The 24509-nt window shown below is 34.8% G+C and overlaps 1 protein-coding gene across 1 annotated transcript in view; it reads left to right on the forward strand.

Annotated features, from left to right (window-relative positions):
- The first annotated feature begins 901 nt into the window (after positions 1-901).
- LOC134539008 (uncharacterized) overlaps positions 902-24509 on the forward strand; it is a 308737-nt gene continuing 285129 nt past the window's right edge. The window contains exons 1-2 of the mRNA XM_063380672.1: positions 902-962; positions 2730-2822. Of these exons, the coding sequence (XP_063236742.1) occupies positions 902-962; positions 2730-2822 (154 nt within the window). The remainder of the gene's footprint in view (positions 963-2729; positions 2823-24509) is intronic.

The raw sequence follows: 24509 nt of genomic DNA on the forward strand, positions 1-24509 counted from the left end.
CGCCGGCTACACAAACATTACGCACATTGTCCCGTTACGCTGTTTCCCGTTGCGCTCATTGTACGCTTGCGCTGCATCTATCTCTCTCCCACTCGATTGGAACAACCATCGATTTGACTTCTTCGAGGCACATTAAACTTGAAACACTCCCATTCGTTTCCTACTTTTCCTATCATCGTCCTATCCTTAACAGAATAACACAGATTGGAAGAAGTTAAATAGCAAACATGTATTGTTAAAATAATCTCTTCGTTAAAGTAATAAACATATTTGAATTAATGAGTGCAAATAAAAGTAAATTTATCAATTAAATTGTAGATTTCATTTCACTCCTTCTTTGTATCCGTACAAATAGTGATAATTCAATAAAAATGATTCAATATTATTCATAAAAGTATGCAATCATTTCATCAATGTTTTTTTATGTCGTTGTCACGTTAAACTATCGTCCGTAAACAGACTTTACAGCCAACCAATTTTTTAAAGCTTTTTTTCCTTCTTTTATCACAGCCGTTTTATTATATGGTTTACAATTTCTGTCTGCGAATCAAAAGATTCAGTGGTCGACGTAGCTGCTACGGCAACTAATTTTAGCGGTGGGTGAGAAAAATACGCGTAATTCGCATCAACAAAAAATGTCCCATGTATATTTTTCACGCTCGGCCTTTTTTTTAAACAATTCTACGTTAAATTTCGTGTCAGAGTTTTGTATTACAAGTGTATTTGCAACATGAGATCACATGAATTTGCTCGTTACCGAGGTCAGATGTCGCACATATCTGGCGAGACACATTTTTTTTTCATATGTGTATGTCCCTCGGATTAGTTAAAAAAAAAAAAGAAGAGAGAACCCGCCCTGGAAAAGTGTGAGGATAGCGCGGACCCCTGTGCTTTAGGCAACATGGCTGGCGAGTACGGCGGCGTGATGCAGGTGGTATCAGGTGTTGCACAAGGGGACGGATGTCAGCTCAGCGCTGAACTACCTGCGTTCGATGTATCATGATTCTGCAAAAAATTACCGATGGGTTTCGTTTCGAGCTTGCAGCGAATACGGCTCTCATAGTAAGGAACAAAAAATGATGGCATCGTCATGAAGTCGGAGGAAACTTAGTTGTGACCAGATACAAATTTAACGTATCAAATCAAAAAGATGCGTTCAGAATTTGTAAAATAAATCAAAACTTTTTTCAGACATACATTTTCATATAATGTAATGCCCTTTATTCTCTTGTGTTTTAATATTCCGCAAAGAGTTAAGGTTATTTTACAATAACTATTTTTTTTCAGATTTATTAAATATATTTGTGGCGTAAAAATAAAGGTAAAATTATAATTTTAAGTAAATAAGTTGTAGTTTGAACTTAGATTTACCAGTTGTTCATTTACGAGCTTCGTTTTGATATTTAATTTAACTGTTAAATTTTTCTAGTAGTTGAACATCACTTTGAATAAACGCAATGCAGCTGATGAAAAAAATAATCCAGGCACTTTAAGTAAATTGTTAATTCTATAGTGATCAATCAATGGTTTGGTAGACTAGTTTTAATGTATTCACACTCGCAAACAGAATCGTGAGTCCAAATTTGAATGAGAGGAAGGTATTTAATTTAAATTTAGACGCGGTATCATCCTTCAACACTAATATGCGTTACGTCTAGCGCACTGTGAAATTATGCAAATGTGTGTTAGTTTACATGCAAATTTTGGTAGCGTGATTCTGTTTGCTTTGAGTTGGCTACGTTTCACGAGATTATATCTACTCATCTCAGTCTCTAGAGGAATTGTCTTGTGAAATGCATGTGTGTTAGTAGAGAGAGAACTTTCGTTAATATATGCAGATTGAAGAATTTTTCACAAATTTAGCAGTCCAGAAATAGTATTATAATTTACCTCTCGATGGTTGAACGAGTAATATTGGCTAAATTATTCTTACAGCAGAATTAATTACAATGAGATGTTTCCTAAATGTTTATGTTACACACTCCTCGTTTCTTTATAAAAAAAATTATTATCTTATATTGAATAGTATGCTTAAAGATTTTAACTGTCAATCAAGTAAAGGTAATTTTTTTAAAAATTGGTTACTTAATGGCAGTTATCCAGAAAACATTTATTTTTCTATCACCACAAAACTGCAGGGTGTTCTGTGTGTAAATAAGTAGTTAGGTATTGTGTTCACTTGAAATACTCAGAAACGTACATTTTACTGTGTTTGATTGCATGTACTCAAGAAAACTAGTGTTTTTTTTAATTACATTCAGAATATTTCGTAAAATGTGTGATTTTTTGTGTTGGTGAGGCGGGATGGTAAGAGCGACGCTCGCTGGTGCTTCTAGCGCGGTGTCGCCTTTAAGCGCAAGGCTGTAGATTGGCGCGCAGTATTATCGTCGTGCATACACCAACCATGAGATTTAGGCGGTAACCATAACATTACATGGCGGAGAAATGAAGATGAATGTGTAACGCAAGTCCCTCGAGTGCTTCCAAGAATCTGGACCGGTTGTTTCATGCATTAAACTTATTCTGAATACACTCGTTTTAGCCATTTTCACTCTCCATAAAAAAATACATTATAAAAACGAATTACGCAAACAGAACTACTCAACCGCCCTCAGTGTATCCTTAAATGTTTTTTTTTTTGCAAACAGACACCGTTCGGATAACTTAAGGCACTTTTTTTAAATGCCGTGGTTTTATTCTGACGCTCTGCACACCGTGTGTCTGCACAGATGGGAGACTTGAGCGGTTCTTGTACGCACAGCACATTGCCTACCTTCCAGGCGCGAGGGACCACCAGACAGCGAGGCCTGGCTCAGCTACAAGTCAGTCTCCGACGAATTGCCTTACCGAGAAATGTATTTCCGCGTAACACGGAGTGTCACTCGTGGAACTTCAACGCAACTGCCTTGCGCACTTACAGAAAAACCCTGGCAGGTGACGCCATTCAATTTTGTCAGCCTGGTTCCCCAGCCGCTGGTCATTGCCGAAGCTCTAACACCCTCCGGATCAAACAAAAGGGAGTTATTTTTTCAATAAGCTCTGGAATGTATATAAAACGAACTGGAATGTTACTCCCACCCTGTCCTATTAGGGCGCATACGAGAATGCCAGCCGTAGATAGGAATAATCTGTCAGCCTAGTTGAATACAATAATTTCATTGCACCCGAGGTACAGGTGCAAATGAGCCTTAAGGCCCCTCGTACACCCGGGCGCACACACGGTACCCAGAGCTTCAGGAAAAACAACGCGATTTCAAAACTACTCAAGACATCCAAGTGGTATCTGCTTACGAAAAAGCATTTAAGAATTCGCTTAGGGCCGAAAAGTACTTTTGATTTCGGATTAGGTTTTTAATCTGTATTTTCAGAAGAGTTAAAATGGCTAAAAGGCGTATTTTCAGAGTAATTTTTAGGCGTGAAAAAACCAGAACAGTTTCTTGAAAGCGCTTAAGGGACTTGTGTTACACCTTTACCATCATTTCTCGGCCATATTATGTTACGGTCACCGCTCAAATTTCACAGTCGTCCTGTGACGACGAGAAGACTGCGCGCCAGTCCAGAGGAGACACCGCTAGAAGCACCAGCGAGCGTCGCGCTTATCATCCCGCCTCACTAACACAGATACACCCCTGACGAGGTGGACCTGTTAAGGGTGAAACAAGACTGCCGTCGAGAATTTCACCAGACAATAATGGGCAAGAAGGTGAAGTTTCGTTGTCTGGAATGTGGGCAATGCGCTTATGTTGGGACTTCCATGTGAAAATCACATCGTTTCATTTCGAAATAATAACAATCGTCAAATGTTCGGCAAACCCTGTACCTATGATCTTTTTAAAAAAAAAAAACGTAATTATATAAAAAAATTGGTTGTCTGTAAAGTCGGTTTACGGACGATAGTTTAACGTGACAACGTCATAACAAAACATTGACGAAATGATTGCATACTTTTATGAATAAAATTGAATCATTTTTCTTTTAAAAATAAAAAAATAAATACTTGAAATTATACTAGTAATCAGATTTTTAAAATGCAAGAATAATTAACCTTTATTGCAGAAATTGTTGTTGTAATAAGCAATGAAAACCACATTAACTTTTCACTTCACTTTATAAACAGTTAACGAAACAGTACACGTGTAGATGACTTGTAATTAATTTTAAAAACTGGCGGTTAGCTATAAAGTTTAAATATAATTATGAACAAGTTTTCATATAAATAAACTATAATCAAATATCTATCATCAATTATATGAATTACCATAATTTTTTAGTCAATTGTAACATAACCTATTATTACTGCACTCACCGACAGCGTAACGGAACACAGCGTAACGGAACTATGTGCGTAACGGGACACTTTTTCGTGCGTGCAGCCGGCGTTCATCGATTTATTAGACGTTGTCACGTCAATAATGACTTTGCTTCACTCAACTTTTCTCATTCTCTCAAAAATTTTTTAATCAAGATGGAACCTTTAAAAAAAATGTTTAATAAGCCATATATGGAATTGGTATCGAATTCTGTATCTAATCATACATAAGCAAATAATAAAAAAATACCTAGTAAGTTTGACACTCAGTAATGTGACAACTTGAAAGGGCTCAAAAATACACGACCTTTATAAAATTCTTAAGCTTATCTCTCTAAATAAAAAAACCCACAAAAAACAATGTAACAAAATGTGCGTTATCTTTGCCATATCAATAATTGAAGTCTAAATGTGAATGTGCCCCAACCATTTAGAAAACTTTTTTTTTGTGTCGTAATTACGTTTAACGCTATTTTCTTCTTCCTAGCGAGTTTCTTTCAAGATAGTTGAAATTTAAAGGAAATTGAGGATTAGGCTTTATGAAGCTACGGTTGGTTTTATAATTAATTTATAACCAGAGTGATTTCATATTTTTAATAGACACCCACTACATATACTAATATTTGAATTAGTATAACAGAAAAATCTTGCGAGAAAATAAAGGAAGTGAACTCGGTATTTTTCGCAAAATATTTCGTGGCACAGCCATATATTTATCCTCTTATTTGCATCAGTTTGCTAATATGGTCCTCACTGATGAATAAAAAAATATTTTTGCGCCGTTAATACTCAATGTAATTTTTTTTATTGTCGTTTCGCGTTAGATTTATTTTATACGGTCCTTGTTCGCCGAGAGATATATCACAGCTCCCGGTGAGTATGATGGATGCATTTTCCATTATCGGCGATGAATCTATATCACGACATCTGCTGCGTCAGCAAATAAAATGAACATTTGTATCACAGGCTAACGTCCTGACTGATCGTTCTGACTACAAAACATACCACTTTCACGAAAGTACAAGTTTGTAGCCAAAAATTTTAAAGTTTGTGAAAATATCCAGTTACAAGATTCCCCCCCCCCCCCAAAAAAAAAAAAAGTTTCACATTTAGCTCATAAAATATTGGGTTATTGACTATCGAAGATTATAAACTTGTTTATGATAACATGTTATCCACTAATTTACCTCCTACCTCAAAATGTAGGTACGTTATACTTACAAGTTTTCTAATAATTCTCCTAGAAAATTTCGGTAGAATAGTTTATCCCATACTGAGACTAAACAAACGTTAAAGTGCGATTTTAGGAATAATTTAATAATTATAACAATTATTTTTTTAGGTAAGGTTATGTTGCCAACTATTGTTGGTTACAAATGTACCGACTAGAGTTGTCACACCCAACTGAAACTTTTACTTGTGTGTCAACTTTTGAAAATATATGTGGAACAACTGTTCGCAACAACTCGTGATTATAAATATATTTGTTTATGTTTGTTAATTACAAGACTTGCACCTTTGTGAATTAAGTCACAGGTGACAACACAGTTTTTAAACGGTGTGTAGTTTAACGTGTTGAGCAATGAACTTTCTTGGCTTAGTTTTTTGAGACTCGTCGAAGAGATTTTTTGGGAATTAAGGGACAGTCGGGAGGTGGTAGGACTCTCTTTATACTTTCCAAAAGACATCTTCAGGTAACCAAAATTGAGGTGGCCTTTCTTGACTGGCCACCTGAGGTACGACCACTCAGTTGATTCTCAGCCCACGAAGATACCTGCCGCAACGGAGAGCGAAAAACTTCGACAACACGATACAACCACTTCCGACTCTGCTGAACTTCGGGAAACCGAGACAGATTATCAGAGAACGACCGCGGAAAGAAAGCATGATATCTGGGTCAAACAATGCTTGGCACTATTCAGCCACTATTATACAATATCGCTTTTGAACAAGAATGAAACCACGTTGTTCAATGTGAAGTAAACGACGTAGCTATAAAATTAAAAAAAAAAAAATACGGGACGATTATCTCAGGTACGTTTTATCTGGGGTGTTTACAGAGAGTTTAAATATTTAACGAAAAACAAACCTGCAATAACTTATCATACATGCATTCTTTCATAGCACTGTTCTTGCGTATTTAAAAAGCCAAACTCCATGCCAGCACACAGGTGGTATGTAGGTGCATATTTATATTTATGGTTTCCATACAGGTCCATAAATTCCGGGGAAGATTGAAGAAATGTGTTTTATAATTCAGGTTCAGAATAAAGGTTAACTATTTTAAAGAGCCTTAAAATTTTTGAACACTTTGCTCAAATTCCTGCGTGAATACCGGGATATTCTCCAGTTAAATCCTATGCGTTTATTGCGCAGATGCCATTGTCTTTCAGAAAGGTTTTAATAAAAGGCTTTACATCATTGCGAGTGCTAAATCCAGTCATATTAAGTGGGAGATGATTTGATAAAAAAAAAATTGGTAGAACATCTGCAAAACGTTTGGGAATTTATGCTACATACGTTAGAGGCAGATAGAACACTACTAAAAAAGAAAATACAAATGGTTGTACAATATATTATAGGAATTCGACCGGTGTAACACTAGAAGGTTCTCTACAAAGCAAATTCCACATATATTATGTTTTGACCTTTATTTTCACTCTGTGGACATATGAAGAGTATCAAGCACGACTTAAGCCCCATCCAGTCAGATAAACCCCTTGTTTCTGGGATTTCCATTACTTTTGTCATCATCAGAGAAAAATGCATGGGTTCACTGTTGGTGGAGGCACATTTTAAGTAGTTGTTGTGTTGTGTAGTTGGAAATAGTCGAATAAAAACTTCACCTCAAATTTATCGGTGTCCTGTCATTCCGTTTTTTTTTTGACGTGTGACAGTTTAGCTCTTGGCATACGGAATTTATTACGTGAATAAGTCACATGGAATGGAAATGTCTAACCACGATACTGCAATATGTGGCAAATGGTGCAAGCCAATGTTCACAAAGCCAAAGGGAAACTTTAGAGTATTAACTGTTTAATGAATTTTAACAAGATAGGCAGTCTTTTGGTAAAGTTCATTGTTAAAAATCAGGTCCGGAACAGTGGTTTTAGTATTTTTTGTATTTTTCGCTTTTATGAGAGCTATATATAGAGATCCGGAAATTTCGCGAATTCGTCTGGCCTCAGGGTAGAATTCAAAGTCATAGGTGTGTTACACCGATGTTTGCTTATCCATTGGTTGATTTCTTAGTGAGAACAGTTTTATATTTGTTAATTGGCACTAGCTGATTCGCTTACTTCTCTCCTAGCCGGGCATCGTTGGCTCATGGTCGCAGAGGGGCGTGTCCAAACAACTGCTGTCCAATCATGAACACAGTGCGACAGTGTGAAGGTTTGCATTCTAACTTGCGACTAAATGAATGCGCGAAATTTCCGTATCTCTAGCTATATAGTTTAAATTTATGTATACTAATCAAATGATTTAAAGTAGACGTAGCTGCTCTGGCAACGAATTCTAGCGGCGGGTGTTGGTGAAAACACAATTTGCATATTTATTTATCCCGCTCGATTTTTTTTTAAAAATAATTTTACGTCAAATTTCATGTTAGAGTTTCGTATTATAAACACTTATAATACGAAACTCTGACACAAAATTTCACAAGAGAACACATGAATTTGCTTGTTGCCGAGTACTGAAATATTCGCTCCCGTGTTTCTTTTTTTTTTCTCATCATTTCATAACCCAGCATCTACCGCTCTCTGGTTGACTCCCAGTCATGTTATTGTATTGTAATTTGTGCTTGTCTGATATCGTTCTATCTTCCCTTAAAGTGTGTACCACGAATTTGGAAACACCCTGTGTTAAGCGCATGCCACCGGCGAGTTGACTCCTGAAGTACAGCGTGTTTCAAAAGTTGGCGCCGGGCGTGGTTCTCATCGTGCCAGGTTGCGAAGCGATGCGCGAAGCGTGATCTTCGTTTTGTGTTCGCTGTTTCGCTGTTTCGCTGTTCGCTGTTTCGCTGTTCCGCTGTTCGCTGGACCTCGGCCACGCCACCGGAGGGTTTTTAACACCATTGCGCTTCGATAGCTTTGATGTTCACCGCATCACCATATAAATCTGCACATGTGATGCGTGGTGCACACGTAAAGGTGCGCATACGCGCTAGAGAAAATGAGTAGCTTTCCAGTAAATAAAAGCGAAACAAATTTATAATTACATTACCATCTTCAAGTACTTAACAACGGCAAGGATGTAAATATTTAAAACACCTTATCAATGGTTTTGATAATTGTCGTTAAAAATACGTCTTAAAAACTTACATTAAATTTACAAAAAAATTTTTCTATAAAATCAGTCAATGTTTGTTTCATAATCAAGTCATGATATATAATGTTCTTGTTAAATATTTTTACTACTTGCTGATTAAAGAGATTTTGAAATTTTTTAGTGTTTGCCCTGTTTTTGCTTACACTTTTATTTAGAATACTTTTATAATAACCGATATTAATATACTAACGAACTATTAATAGAGAGAATGTATTTTTTTTGAAGAACACTCATTAACCCCTAAAACGATTATTAGCTAGATTATTCCAGATATAAACAGGCTATGTTTAATTTAATTTAAATGTTTTCTCTTGATATAGCAATAATTGTAACTAAAACTTAAAAAAAAGACACACTTTACTGCTTTCTTGGTTAACACTGATTAAACCGTTATAGATACATGTCGAGCCGACATTTGGAACAAACTTGCTTTTGAAATATGCTATCTTATTTACCTTATATATTATATACTAGCTGCCCGACTCGGCTTCGCACGGCTATACTAATGGAAAAAAATTAAGCCACATCTCCCATTTACAGTAATGGTAAATAAAAAAAATTCAGTGAAAATTTATTACAATGCTATATAATGTACCGGAGAGAAAATGAATAGCACCGATGGTTTCCCGACTCGTGCACGCAACGTACAACTGATGTACCCGTACTTCGCTACGGCAGTCTACAGGCAGATCACTCTTGCGCCGCTCATTATACATGCCCCTCCTTGTGGGAACGCCACTGCCGCGCGATGCCCGTTGCCATGGAGATGCAGAAGGCATGAACAATGAAAAATCCTGTTCTCATGCAGACAAAGTACCCACTGTTGCCTGGTTTTAACCACCCATGGGATCTAATTTTTGTAAAATGTCATCCTGCGTAACATAAGGAACATTAATGTGAAGTTTGGTGTCTGTAATATATATATAATTGAAAAAAAGGCATTAAAAACATATTAAACACAGAGAGAGGAAAAAAAATAGTTTAGGTTTGCGATTTAAAGTGATAAAAAGTATTTAAATACTAATTGAACTCTTATGAGGGTACTGATTGCTTCGTTGTTAATATCACACGGGTGTTTTTTACTTGTATGGGAAAATTAAGAATGATAAGGCATCTAGTGGCAACAATGTTAATAGGCAATAGAAAATAAACTTCTAGCGCCTGCGGTACTTCGTACGTGTACTGCATGTTGTATCTAACCCCCTCCAACGCATTTGATTCTAAATTGGACTTTTAGTAAGGATCCCTAATGGTATTGATAATATAATATAGCCTTTAGCCTTCCTCGATAAATGTACTATCCAACAATGAAATAATTTTTCAAATCGGACTAGTGGTTCCTGAGATAAGCACGTTCAAACAAACAAACAAACAAACTCTTCAGCTTTATAATATTAGTATAGATAATAAATATATCTCGCAAGTGAACATAATTTCTCGGTTTTTAATGCAGCATTTCTGTTATTATCTTTGCCATACGAACACAAGAATGTTGGCTAAATCAATTTGATTTTGACGGAGAAATTAGAAAAAATAACAATTGCAGATTTAGATTAATATATATATTAGATTTTGATATTGATTGTTAAAAACAAACCTTGCTCGGTTAGAAAAATTGTATTACCTTTGTGGATTCAGGCAACAATAGCTAGTAACTGATAAAACTTCTAAATTAAAAAGACACTATTTAGAACAAAACGGTAGTAATCTGGAAATACATATTGGAATGCACAGGTCCCATAATTGATAAATGTAATTTGTGCGATCGACCATGCGAAATTGTTTATTGAGGTTTATTATAGGAGCAGCTTTTTACGGTACAGTTAATTGAAATTCATTCCACGCAAATACCTGCAAAGGGTTTTTAAACATCCAAAAGTAATATAAAACTGGTTACACTTTGGCTGAAATTAACTTCCTTATCTAGAAAAACAGAAATAAAAACAAAAATCAAATAAAATTGGTAGAACTTTAAAGCTTAACTGGTATTTTTTATTTTCTATGAACGACCTTTGAGTTGTCTAAAAAACGTTAAGTTGCTTGAAGATAACTATGATTAGCAAACGTGAACATAAAATATTTAGCTAAAACTCTGCATAAAAAATTATCACAATTCTACTCTTATTTTTGTAGCTTATTATTTATATATATATATATATATATATATATATATATATATATATATATGTCTAAAAAAGCGTTAAGACAAAAATTCACCGCGACACGTCTAATAAATCTAAAAAAAAAAAAAAGAACACAAACTTTACAGCGAGCTGATTCTCGCTTCTTTGCTGAATTGCCGTCTATGACTAAGTTTGACCTATTTTTCTAAAATTTCATACGAGATTTGTAAGTTAGATTATAAACTTCAGAAAAAAAATCAACAGAATGTTTAGTGGATTCTAAAAAATCCGCTGAAATTTTCACAAAAATTAGCTCCGTTACGACTGAGTTTCACATGCCATTATTAATTTTTTTTTCCACTGTTCCGTCGTTACCATTAGTCAAATTTATTCATGTAAATTGAACACTGTAACTATCTTGCATTTTTTATTTCTCTCAAAAAATATTTTCAACGGATATTTACTACTTGTAACATAATGGGTGTAAATTTTCATGCAAGTGATAGAAACTAAGAACACATGCACAACATTTTGCTGCCATTATATTACACATAGTAAATATTAGTTGATTTTATGACAAAAAAAACTTATATAGGTGAGTTTTAGTGTTAAATTTACAGAAATAGCCAACTAATAGCAACGACGAGAAAATGGAAAAAAAATCAACATGGTGTGTGAAAACTGTGTATGTATATATATAAATACATACACAAACTATGGCTGCATTTTCATCGCAGCTGGAATACGCCTTCGAAGTATTAAATAAAATAGAGCCAATACTCGAATTATGTACCAAATTGACTTTTTTATATTATTTTGAGAGTAAATAATTAAACAAAATAATAAACCGTGTTATTTTTACTAATAGTTCGTTGCTATAGGGTGAGGCGCTGCTTTATCGATAAAACGCCATCATAGTTCAGACACTTTGTACGAAATATCTACAAAATGTATACATACAAAACTTCCTCGTTTAAAGCTATTTTGCATTAGTGGAAACCGTATCGTGGTTTAGAGGAAGTAAGCGGAGAAACAGACAGAAACAGACAGCGACTTTGTTTTATACTGTTAGAGATAAGCCCCAACTTCAAGATCTAGTTATACTAAACTTGGGAAGAACTTTAGACCATAAGTCATATAGAGGTTTTCAAATTATTTTGACGTGGTAAACTTGTAGCCAAAGTATAACAATCTAATTCAGACTCACCCTGTGTGTGTGAGTATGTAAAGAATCTTAACTTACAGCAGGTAGAGTATGTCAAGATGGCGACTTCATCATAACCTAAAGGAAAATGTAACGCCCAAAGAGCAAATAAAGTGCAACGATCATGTTAATGATGAAGGAGGGGTCGAGGGAGTCAGTAGTGGGGCATTCTATGGCATGTTATCTTTAAAAGATTTGTGCAATGGGAGTGCATGACTTGATGTAAGTTTTTGGACATACGCCATTGCTAAGAACTTTTTCTGTTGAAGAAAAACTAATAAATAAAATAAATAAATAAAAATACCCAAAAAAAATACAAAAAACACACAAAATTAAGCAAACAATTGCTGTTGTCAACAAGGATATGAACACCACAAAATATTCCGAAACAGGAATATGGTCAACAAACAAAGAAAAACAAAGAAAAATGTACTAAGAGAACGAAAAAATCCCCACAAATGATGACAACACAAAAATATTGAAACCCAAAATAATTCAGCACAACAGTTGAAGCGAGACAAAAAAAACACGACAAAACTAAAAGACAAACAAATACAATAGTTTTACCAAAACATAAACAAGCGACGTTTCGGGAACTGCTATCTGCTCCCGTCCTCAGGCAGAGACGCACATGGTACGGAAACACAGATGCGACTGAGAAGGGGCTGGGTATTTTTATTTATTTATTTTATTTATTAGTTTTTCTTCAACAGAAAAAGTTCTTAGCAATGGCGTATGTCCAAAAAATTACATCAAGTCATTCTATGGCATGTTTCCGAACTTGTACACTTGTGCACTATCATACTAGCTCACTCGCAAACTTGCACATGTTCTTAATACTTATATCTGTGAACTTCACATTTATCGTGTGTGTTAGCCACGCAGTGATAAAAAATTCCTTTGTAAACCAGTTGCCAAAAATAAATTTTAATACTACAAGACAAGTATAGTGAATTTTAACAACACATTTATATTGTTATCTTTGCATATATTAAAGAAGTAAATTTTAATTTTGTTTGTTGTTTTATACAAACTAAAATATTTTTTAAAACATGGAAAAGATAATCAAATATTTAACAATTTTTTTGTATTATGCTTATAGTTGTTCATAGTTAACACTGAAAAGCCACCAAGGAACGGTTTTCAAATTACTTCTAAATAAGCTACTAATGGCCGGTCAAGATTCCGAACCCAGTTTTACTGCGAACAATTTTTTTTTCTTACAGCGATACATTTGCTTTCACGTAAATGTACAAATTTACAAATATCTGTAAAAGATTATTTTAATTACATTTACAAAAAAAACAGTAACATTCATAAAGTGACGGCTTTAACAAGGTTTTTAGTGACGGTCTCTCTCAACGACGCAATTGAAACGATATTGATAAATAAATCGGTGATGTGTAATGTTACAGACTGGCAAACTATGAATATCAACAGAAATGTAATAGAATTTAACATTTCTAATTGTATCGAGTGGTTGTCCTATTTTGAGTAAACGAATCATACAGCTGTGTGGTTTCACACGAAATTTAAGTACTGAAACCACTAAACGGCAACTAAACATGTTCCCCATCAATTCATTTTCAGATACCACGGTAAATTCCTATTGTTCCCTCCAATTAAATAATATTTCAAAATAAACACAATATTCCTCCTTCATTAAAAACTATAAAATTGTATTGATAATGATAAAACTGTATCATGTAGTTTTCCTATGTTATTATATAGATTCCTTTTTAATGTACACTCACAACTTTTTTCTGTCTTTTCCGAAGTAAAATGTTAGGTAAGGTTTGGTCAGTGTAATAATAACAGTACTATTTTTTCCGGGAGAGTAGTTTAGGTTAAGTTATCGTTGCTAAAAGGTGGATAAAGTTATTATACCGTTAAATAAAATACTCTGTGAGAGTAAAATATATAAATCCTTGCAATATGATGTTTTTTTTTTTTTCACGAGTGATCGGCAAACTTTGGAGAACTTCGGAACTGTTCGGGTTTTGATCTCATCCACATTTAAATCTTTCGATTAATAGTTATAAGCATAGCGTAATTGGATTTGCATAACATTACATTATTTGTACAAGATAAATTTGGACAGTGTGTGTTTTTTAAATTACTTTTATTAATTACTATTTAAATTACTACCAATTATAATTGGAGCACCTGATGTAGCATTCCCAAATATAAATAATATAGTTTTTGATTATTACCTACATCTCTAACATAACTTATTATAAGTCGAATAGTAGATACGGGTAGAGGAACTAGTTAAATAGTATACCCACCTTTAGCATCATTAACAGGACATAGTGGAATAATCAGCAGATCTTACTATTTTCTCACTACATGTAGCAGGTATCTCCTCAATTCTTGGAGCAGAATACATATGAACAGTGTAAGATTATTTGTATATCAACAGCTGAAGTGTCATATCTACTTAGTATTAAGCTGTAGATATTTCGGGAAACCATTTTTGAAGAGAAATCAAAAAGACCATGTCGCTCTGGAATGCGAGCTCAACGCTTAACAACTTATTTCGTTCACATCATTTTTTTAAAAATAAAATAATTACCTCTGTATCACTAATTTTTTATTACAAACGAACCAACCATCGTTAGCTTTAAGAGAGTAGTATTTATAATTATCATTCTTATAATAATTCTGCTTCTAAGACTTTGACTTCGACTTTACATAGTTTTATTTAGTTTACATTAATTCAGGGTGTAACCATATCTGCATAATTACATGGTAAGTGGGCGAAGCAGTTTTTTTAATTCTGTTAATTGTTGCGCCAAGTTGGTTAGGCGACCAAAACATTTGCTGAAGTGATGTGTTTGCATCGTGGAAACAGATTAAACTGTCTGTTTTTTAAATTTTATATTTAACGACGGATATCCTAATTCATATTTACTAACGGTATCAAGAAGTTATCAGGCACCATTTACACAATGTTTTGGATAAAAACATATGGTTATAATTAAAAATATATATATTATTTCAAACTACGTCACCGCATGACGTCTTCTAACTCCGTGCATTCATATATCAATTGAAATGGATAAGTTGTTTCCAAAACCCTGATAAATTCAGGTTTGTTTAACTTATTGCGTCTTTTTTGACGTAACAACGTCTAATAAATCGATGAACGCCGGCTGCACGCACGAAAAAGTGTCCCGTAACGCACATTGTTCCGTTACGCTGTGTACCGTTACGCTCATTGTACGCTTGCGCCGCATCTATCTCTCTTCCACTCGATTGGAACAACCATCGATTTGACTTTTACGAGGCACATTAAACTTGAAACACTCCCTTTTCCTATCATCGTCCTATCCTTAACAGAATAACACAGATTGGAAGAAGTTAAATAGAAAACATGTATAAAAGTTATAGGTAAAATAATTTGTTCGTTAAAGTAATAAACATATTTGAATTAATGAGTGCAAATGAAAGTAAATTCATCAATTAAATTGTAGATTTCATTTCACTCCTTTTTATCCATACAAAATAGTGATAATTCAATAAAAATGATTCAATTTTATTCATAAAAGTATGCAATCATTTCATCAATGTTTTGTTATGACGTTGTCACGTTAAACTATCGTCCGTAAACCGACTTTACAGACAACCAAGTTTTTTTTAAATATTTTCGTTGTTCTTAAACTCGGCCTAATTTTTGAAAAGTTTAATTTTGACAGCTGCCAGCCAGTAATAACTTCCAATTGAAACTCTCAAGTTAGAAGTCTTCAAAATGGACGATTTATTCAAATCTGTTGAGAGGCTGTACTAAGGTCAACGACCTGAAGAAAAAAAAAGATTTATCAAGACCTTACTCCTTGGCAGGTGTCAAGGTTTGAGACTTATTTAGACAAGTAATACAATTTATACCCCATGCATTATACTCAGGACTCGAACCCAGAAGAATTCTTCGCGACGAGGCAGCGTGTCTCTAACTGCGCTACCTTTTTATCCTTCTTAAAATATGAATGGCATATTGGCATGTTTCACAGTCACCAGTGAACCAACCATCTATATTTTTTTTATGTAACCCCATAGACGTTGTGTAATGGTAGTTGTAGTTGTAGGTGTATAGGTAGGCGCCATAGAGACGATTAGGTCAACACAGATTACATCCGTGTCTTGCCCGGGACTCGAACCCAGAGCCCCCGCACCGACATTCGGAGGCCGACACCTACCGATGTCGGCCACAACTATATCCCCTCTCTGAGTTCAAGTATAAATTGCAACAGCGCATCTAGACCCTAGATTGCAGCGTGCATTCAAACAGGCATTTACTTTCTCTTTCCAAAGAACGACTTATGTAATTAGCTCTGTCCTTGTTCTGTTGTGCTATGTTGCCGTGGGGGTGCATAAGTTCCACACACAACTAATGCAGTGTAATGAATATTTGTTTGATGTATCCCGAAAACATTTTATTTTATTATGTAAAGTTTGGAACGAGAATTGCGGATAAGTTTTCCTGGTGTATTTAATCAAGAGGTTCATCTGATAATTTCTATTTTATTTTTTTATTTTTAAGGAGCTGTAATTGAAAGACTCCATCTTGGTTTAAGCCATTTTGCATTTATATTATTAAATTTTAAGAAGTTTGATTCTTTTCAACATTTAATTTCTATTTTTTTATTTTTAAGGAGCTGTAATTGAAAGACTCCATCTTGGTTTAAACCATTTTGCATTTATATTATTTAATTTTAAGAAGTTTGATTCTTTTCAACATGTACTTCCATGAAATTCCTGGTCATTATTAGTGACTGCCTGTTACAAATAATTTCTCCTGTGAAATTATGTGTGTTAAGCATGAAACTATTTTTCTATCAGAACGACTACAACTGTAATAATGTCTTAGAAAAATCAAGAAATAATTAAAAATATATTCTAATACTGATTATAATTAACGATGGTGTGTAAAATAAGACCAGGTCGTATCAGTCTGGCAACCCCTGTAGTGCAATCTAAACATGAGACAGGCTATAATAATGGCGGTGAAGAGAAGGGGGAGAGAAACATGATTTACACAGAGACAAAATGTAGCGCTGGCACGATTTCACGATTTTACTGGCGCGGAAGAAAAAAAAGGGCAATACAAATAGTTTTCGTGAGCATTCATCTAACTCCCTGTTCACTCAAACTTCGAAAATAGCTGCACCGTAGTAACCGTCTTTATGCACGGATAAGCTTTACTTTTGACGCGAGAATTTTCGCAGAAAAAACTATAAATAACTACTGCATTTAAAAAAATGCTGAACTCGAAGCTGCAAAAAAGAATACATCCATCCTGCCAGTTGAATGGGCGGGAGTTTATTCGGTGAAGAAGGTTTTGAGTGACGTCAGACCTTTGGATGGTGTTGGAAGCAATCTCCTTCCCTGTTACTGCTACTGGAGGAGGTGATAAAGAGAGACACATACACAGAGAGAGAGAGAGAAATGGACGAAGAAGAGAGGAGGAGGGTTGTATCAGGACCGTAAGAAATAACACAATTTTTCAATTTATTTTATTTTTTCTTCATTAAATTTTCTCAGTAAACTTCGTGACGGCCCGTCTTTTACGGGATGGGGAAAATATTGTGATTGATAACTTCCTGCGCGAAACCGAAGGAGTGTACCTAATCATCCACTAATAAGATATAATTCGAATTTAATTATGACTGAATACAAATTAACTAAAGTTTTAAAAACTTTCAGTTTTATCCTTGGGACATTTTTCTTTCAGGCCTTATATTTAATTTCTCGGTTTTGAAAGAAGGAAAGTTAAGTTTTGTTAGAGTAAAGAAAAAAAGTAAAATATATTCATATATTTTATTTAAATTTTTACACTTATGCACACGCTAAAATAATTAGTTACTGCAAATTATGCTAACGTAACTACGTCAACAGAGCTTCTTTTGACGAATACAATTGCTTTATTTAAGCAATGCGTATTTGGCTACCTTATAGCTGAGTCATCTTTGTGCGAGGGGTCTTAATAGCTAATTTAAAGCGGCGAGGTTCAACATTATTACCTTCAGATAACGAGCCTGAAAAGCTTAGTTTAATGAACTCTAAATACGATTTAACGATTTTCATGCATACAATGTTTGCAATGGAAATTTTTTTTAACCGCATAAGGTCTATTTCATATATCTTAACACGTGCAAACTTTATGACATTTATGTCAGCATGGGCAATTCTGCCAATAATTATTTGCAAGTTCATATTTCATAATAAAAATTTGTAATGCATGACAAGCCAAATTATGTAAATTTCAGAGTTGAAAAATGAAAAAAATGTTACTATTTCATGTCAAAGCAATAGTATAATACAACATTGAGGTTAGTTTTAAATTCGTTGTTAAAATACTGGTACTACCAGTTTTATTTATTTAATCAGAACCATTACTGCTGTACACAATAATTTACTTAAAGAATACCGTACCAACTGCCATCTGAAGTCAATAAAAATAATGCTGAAGTTAAATATACAAATATCTAGAAACAGCCAACATATTAGGGATTATCCATAAATTTATTTGATCAATGTTACAGTAATTAGTAATGTCGTCACCAAACATTGACATTCATCTGTTTCACAAAAAATTTTTTTTGACAATCCGTCTAATTGTTTTATGTGATAGCTCCAAATCTGTATAAAAAAAGTATTTGTGAACATGTCAAACAATTTTTTTATAATTGTCATGGCAGTTTCTTTTTAAATAATAAGCTTTCATATGACACATATCGGACAATTTCCTGTAACTATTTAGTTGTTAAATTGTAAGGTTTAACTAATAGGCCCCAGTATATAAATGTTAAAATGTTGAGAAACAGGATTAAGGCAGTGTTAATTACCTGCAGTATGAGTTAAGTTTAGTAAAGAGAAATAATCACTGTAAATATGCCAATTCAAGCGAAACATTTAAAATGTATTTTCAAAATCATTTTATTTACTTGAAGCAGCTATAAAAATTAAAATCTAGACTGTAAAAATATCTGTATTCAGTAAAAAAAATTGAAAGCAGTTTGTGGTAATTTAAAATTATTTTGTCCATACACAAAGTACTAACTATTTTGCAGTTCGGGTGATAAAAGTTAAGCTTTGAAACAAAACCTAGAACTACAAACTACGGCAGAAGTCAAGCATGTTGAGAATGATACAGTAAAATTCTAAACCCCTTGTTGTCGTACTTTTTTTTAAATATTTTTTTTTATTTATTTACCAAATCAACCCCCGAAAAAACTTTCCATGCCCTCCGCCAATAAAAAAAAGTGCTTACCCTATGAATGAAATAATGATTTAAAATGAAAATATTGTGATTTATTACAATAAAACATTATTACTTAAATCTAAACAGTTTAATGGTATCTTTTTTTTAATCACAAGTTAAATCACGTGTGTTTACGGGATAGGATTTTTTTTCTCGATATGTAGCTAGAAAAAGAGTTCAAATTAGCAAATGAATGGTTTTAATGGATCACGGCCGACTTGAACCCAGGCTACGGATTTAATTATAAGCTGGTTCCCCTCTCTTTCCCCCCCCCCCCTCTCCGAACTTAAAAGGCTGGTATTCTTCGCGGCACTTGAAGGGTGTACTAAGCCCTATCCGCAGCCCCGGGGCAGATTGATCGGGCCCTTTATTCCGGAACATTCGACTCGGGCCCCGTTCGCTTTAATGGGGTGAAAGTTTTTTTTAACGTCTTGCCACGCAGCCGCCCACTTCCTTCCTTCCCCTGCCGTCTTGATGTATCGTCCGAGTCCCGTCGCTAGGTTCGCAAGGAAGGAAAAAGTACGATTGGTTTGGCAACCAGATCAGTCCAGAAGTTCGTTACTCGTTCCTGCGATTTCGCGATCGGCATAGATTAAAAAAAAAAGTTTTTAGAGGTTTCTTCGTACATTTTAAAGAGTTTAGTGTGGTATCTTAAAAATTTCGCAGACATAACCTAAACTGATTCAGCCCACTCTTACTCATCCTAACCAAACCGAACAACCTGAACCAACCTAACCAATCATAAACTAACCTAACATAACCCAACCTAACCGAACAAACCATACATAACCCTAACTCACCTAAACCAACCCACCCTCACCTAACCTAACCCCAAAAAAACCTACACCAATCTAATCTATCCAACCTAAACCAATCTAATACATCCAACCTAAACCAACCTAACTAAAACTAAACTATCCGTACAAAAACAACCAAACACTATCCAACCCAACCTCGTCCAACTTAGCTCTACCTAACCTAACAACTTTAAAATCAGCTTAGCATAAAAAACCAAAATTTACTCAACCTAATATAACCTAAGCTAATCCCAACTTATATAAACTAACCAACCTAACCTAATCAAAACATTTCCAACCAACCCAACACAACCTAACTTAAACCAACCCAATTTTACAAAATTCATCCCAAATTAATGCAACCCAAACTACCTAAAATAAACTAATCTAAAATAAATTAAAATCTCTAATCTAACATAACGTAATAATAACCCAACTCACCTAATCTAACCAAATCTAACTTAACCTAACTCAACCAAGTACACATAAACAAACATAAGCTTAAATAACACAACCTAATCTAACCCATCGTAACTCATCATGACCTAACCATTCTTAACCCATCTAAAGCCAACTTACAGAAATAAACCAAACTTAAACTTACCTAACACAAATAAACCTAAGTAAAAGTTAATTAAACAAACTTACTTAAGCTAACTTAATCTAACGTAACCTTACCCAACATAACCATAACTACCCAAACCTAACACAACCTAATCCAGCATAACATAACCTAACAACAACTAATACACAACCTAACCACACCTAAACACACCTAAACACACCTCACTTAACCTAAAATAACCTATCCCAACCTAACTCAGTCTAACCAAACCTAACACAACCTTCCCCAACCTCACTTCACCTAAATTGACCTGACCTAAACCTGACATAAACCTAACATGAACATAGCCGAAACCGTAGTGATGTTTCCATATTTAGGTTTTAAACAGTGTTTTAATATAGTGAAAATGGCTAAAAAAAAGCGTTTTATCAGGATAATGTTTAGGCATGAAACATCTGGTACATATTCTTGAAAGTATTCAAGTAACTTGCATCACATCTTTATCGTCATTTCTACGGCATATAATGTTACGGTTACCGCTCTGATAATTGTTGTGTGCACGACAAGACTGCGCACCAGCTCACAGCCTTGCGCTTAGAGGCGACAACGCGCTAGAAGCACCAGCTGGCGTCGCACTTATCACCCATCCCGCCTCTCTAGCACAGATACGCCCCATGAGAGCCCGCCGCTTGTTTGCGGCTGTCGCCGTCGACACTGTGGCGCCACGACAAAAAAAAATTGCCATGTCAGCGCATAAACGACGAGTTGCAAAAAAAAAATTATTGGATCTCATTCCACTGAACACTTTAGAAAGCCTCGCTTTAAACGTGATTTTACCCATTTTTCCCCCTCTATCACTTTACTACTTTAATTTCTTTTCGAAAAAAAAGAAGATATTGTGATGAGCGTGGCAGTTCCTTTTTTTTTAATATAAAAGATTTAACATGCGATGTCTCAAAAGTCAGTTTCCCTGACCTAAAATCCAATTTCCCTGAAACGAAATTTTATTATTGGTTCGTGTGGAACAAAATACAATGTTGAACTGCATACCAGTGAGATCACCGTTGGAGCCTTGTGCTGTTGGTGTGGCATGTTACAAATATAAATAAATGAAATAAAATAAAATAAAAATCTCTATTCTGAAGTTATTTTCGTGGAAATGTACAAATTAAAAAACTGTAAACTAATATGAATATTTCTGTTCCATTTATATAGAAATTGTACTGTGCATAATTTTTGACGTGACGTCTAACAAATCGATGAACGCCGGCTGCACGCACGAAAAAGTGTCCCGTTGCGCACATTGTTCCGTTACGCTGTGTCCCGTTACGCTCATTGTACGCTTGCGCCGCATCTATCTCTCTTCCACTTGACTGTTTATAAAGTGATGTGAAAAGTTAATGTGGTTTTCATTGCTTATTACAACACCATTTTCCGCAATAAAGGTTAATTATTCTTGCATTTTAAAAATCTGATTACTAGTATAATTTCAAGTATTTATTATTTTATTATTAAAATTAAAATGATTCAATTTTATTCATAAAAGTATGCAATAATTTCATCAATGTTTTGTTATGACGTTGTAAACGTTGAACTATCGTCCGTAAACCGACTTTACAGACAACCAATTTATTTTTTTCTACTTCGGGAAACACTTACCGCATGTCCTCTGAGCTGACTGGGAAAGGACATGCGTCTCCCGGGAGGACTTCTCTCATCTCTTCGCGTCTCCTTCCCCGCTACAGCCATCACAACAACGCATCCCATGGGAACAGCGCATACACTTCCTCGCAATATCCCAGCAGTGGGCCATGAGTAGACGTCACAGCATCCGCACACGTCCGCTAGAAGTGTTGTTCAGAATGTCGCGTGGAATTTAAGTCTTCGGGTTCCACCCTTCATGTCAGGGAATTAAAAAAAAAAAAAACTTATCCGTCCCATTTTCTTGGTATGTAGATTCAATGAATTTAAAATAATAAAAAAACTGAACTAAACTCTACATTGCGATTTGTTTTGCAATATATTTGCAACGAATTATCCGCCCACTGTAAAATAAATTTCAGGAAAAAAATTTTTAGTTTTCAAAAATGTTTTTATTAATACAGGTATTTTGATAGGTTTCCGATAGGTGAAACACATTCGTCTTAATCGTTTGACCTACAATATTTACATGAGAGATGTTAAGCTGTGAAATTGTGTTTCACATGTATGTGTACAGCCTGCGAATTTCCCATACAATTTATATATGTGAAATTTCACTTGTAACACGTAGTGGTGCCAGGCTCCCGTATAACATTTTGTGTATTTCAACGAAATAAAAACGAGGGTTAGTAATCAGCCCATAGATTACTGCGACCAGAAATATTTAATTTTATAGAAAATTAAATACTTCATCTGACATTAATAAGTAATTGATAATATGCAAATAGTTAATTTATTCTATTTCAAATATGGTTGTTATTATTTATTAAATATTATTAAAAAATTAAGATTGATATATAAAGAATACACACATTGAGTGCAGCCTCTGTAGAAAATTTCATTTCACGAATAATAAAAATTGATAAGAAAAAAAAGTTTCACGCTTTCGAAAAAACAATTTTACTTAACGTAAATAACAAAGTCCTGAAAAATAAAAAATAAATAGTATACCACAAATTAAATCAGCGTGACATGACAAAATCACGGAAGTCCTAAAAAAATTAAAAAAAAAATACAAAAAAACCCATAATTTTAATTCGAGCAACATATTTATTATTCCTCTTGAAGCATTCGGACCTGGGGCACGGTGGTTTCTGGGCCGGCTATTGGGTTGGGAGTTTGGTTTGTTTATGTTGGATGGGTAGGGTGCGGAGGGGAAGTGGGAGAAGAGCGGTAAATTTGCACTGCATGCTCCAACTCCTCGGGTAAACTTGAGGCCGCCACGGAAGACGTTCCGGGGGGGAGGAGGGGGTGATAAATTCCTGGTTGAGCTCTGTCGTGTCCCGGAACATCCAGCAACCTTCCTACCTTCCCCGGCTGTATCCGTGCGGCGTAGCTTTGATCCAACTCCGTTCAGGGAAGTTGCCCAAACGGAATGCCGAAGCAACCCCGCGGCTGTCCCTAAGGTTGCGATACTCAGACACTCGCCTCGTAAACACGGATTTAATCCGCCTCGCGGCAAACATCCCACCTGGAAGTTCAACATCATTAGCAACATTAAGCTGGTTATGTTTTTATTCTTTCTTGTTTCTAAACTCTTGTTTGAAAAATAAAAAATTGGTTGTCTGTAAAGTCGGTTTACGGACGATAGTTTTAACGTGACAACGTCATAACAAAACATTGATGAAATGATTGCATACTTTTATGAATAAAATTGAATAATTTTTATTGAATTATCACTATTTCGTATGGATACAAAGAAGGAGTGAAATGAACTCTACAATTCAATTGATAAATTTACTTTTATTTGCACTCATTAATTCAAATATGTTTATTACTTTAACGAAGAGATTATTTTAACTATCACTTTTATACATGTTTGCTATTTAACTTCTTCCAATCTTTGTTATTCTGTTAAGGATAGGACGATGGTAGGAAAAGTAGGAAACGAATGGGAGTGTTTGAAGTATAATTTGCCTCGAAAAAGTCAAATCGATGGTTGTTCCTATCGAGTGGAAGAGAGATAGATGCGGCGCAAGCGTACAATGAGCGTAACGGGACACAGCGCAACGGGACAGTGTGCGTAACGGGACACTTTTTCGTGCGTGCAGCCGGCGTTCATCGATTTATTAGACGTTGTCACGTCAAAAACAATTAATAACTTTATATAATAGCATATTCACAGTTCCATAAAAAACATTACTGTAGTAAGAATAATTTGTAATTTTTTTTTCAAACACTCATGGTTGTACCTTGTTTTTTTTAATATTTCGACAAAAC

This window comes from Bacillus rossius, chromosome 14, assembly GCF_032445375.1.
Source record: "Bacillus rossius redtenbacheri isolate Brsri chromosome 14, Brsri_v3, whole genome shotgun sequence".
NCBI lineage: Eukaryota > Metazoa > Arthropoda > Insecta > Phasmatodea > Bacillidae > Bacillus > Bacillus rossius.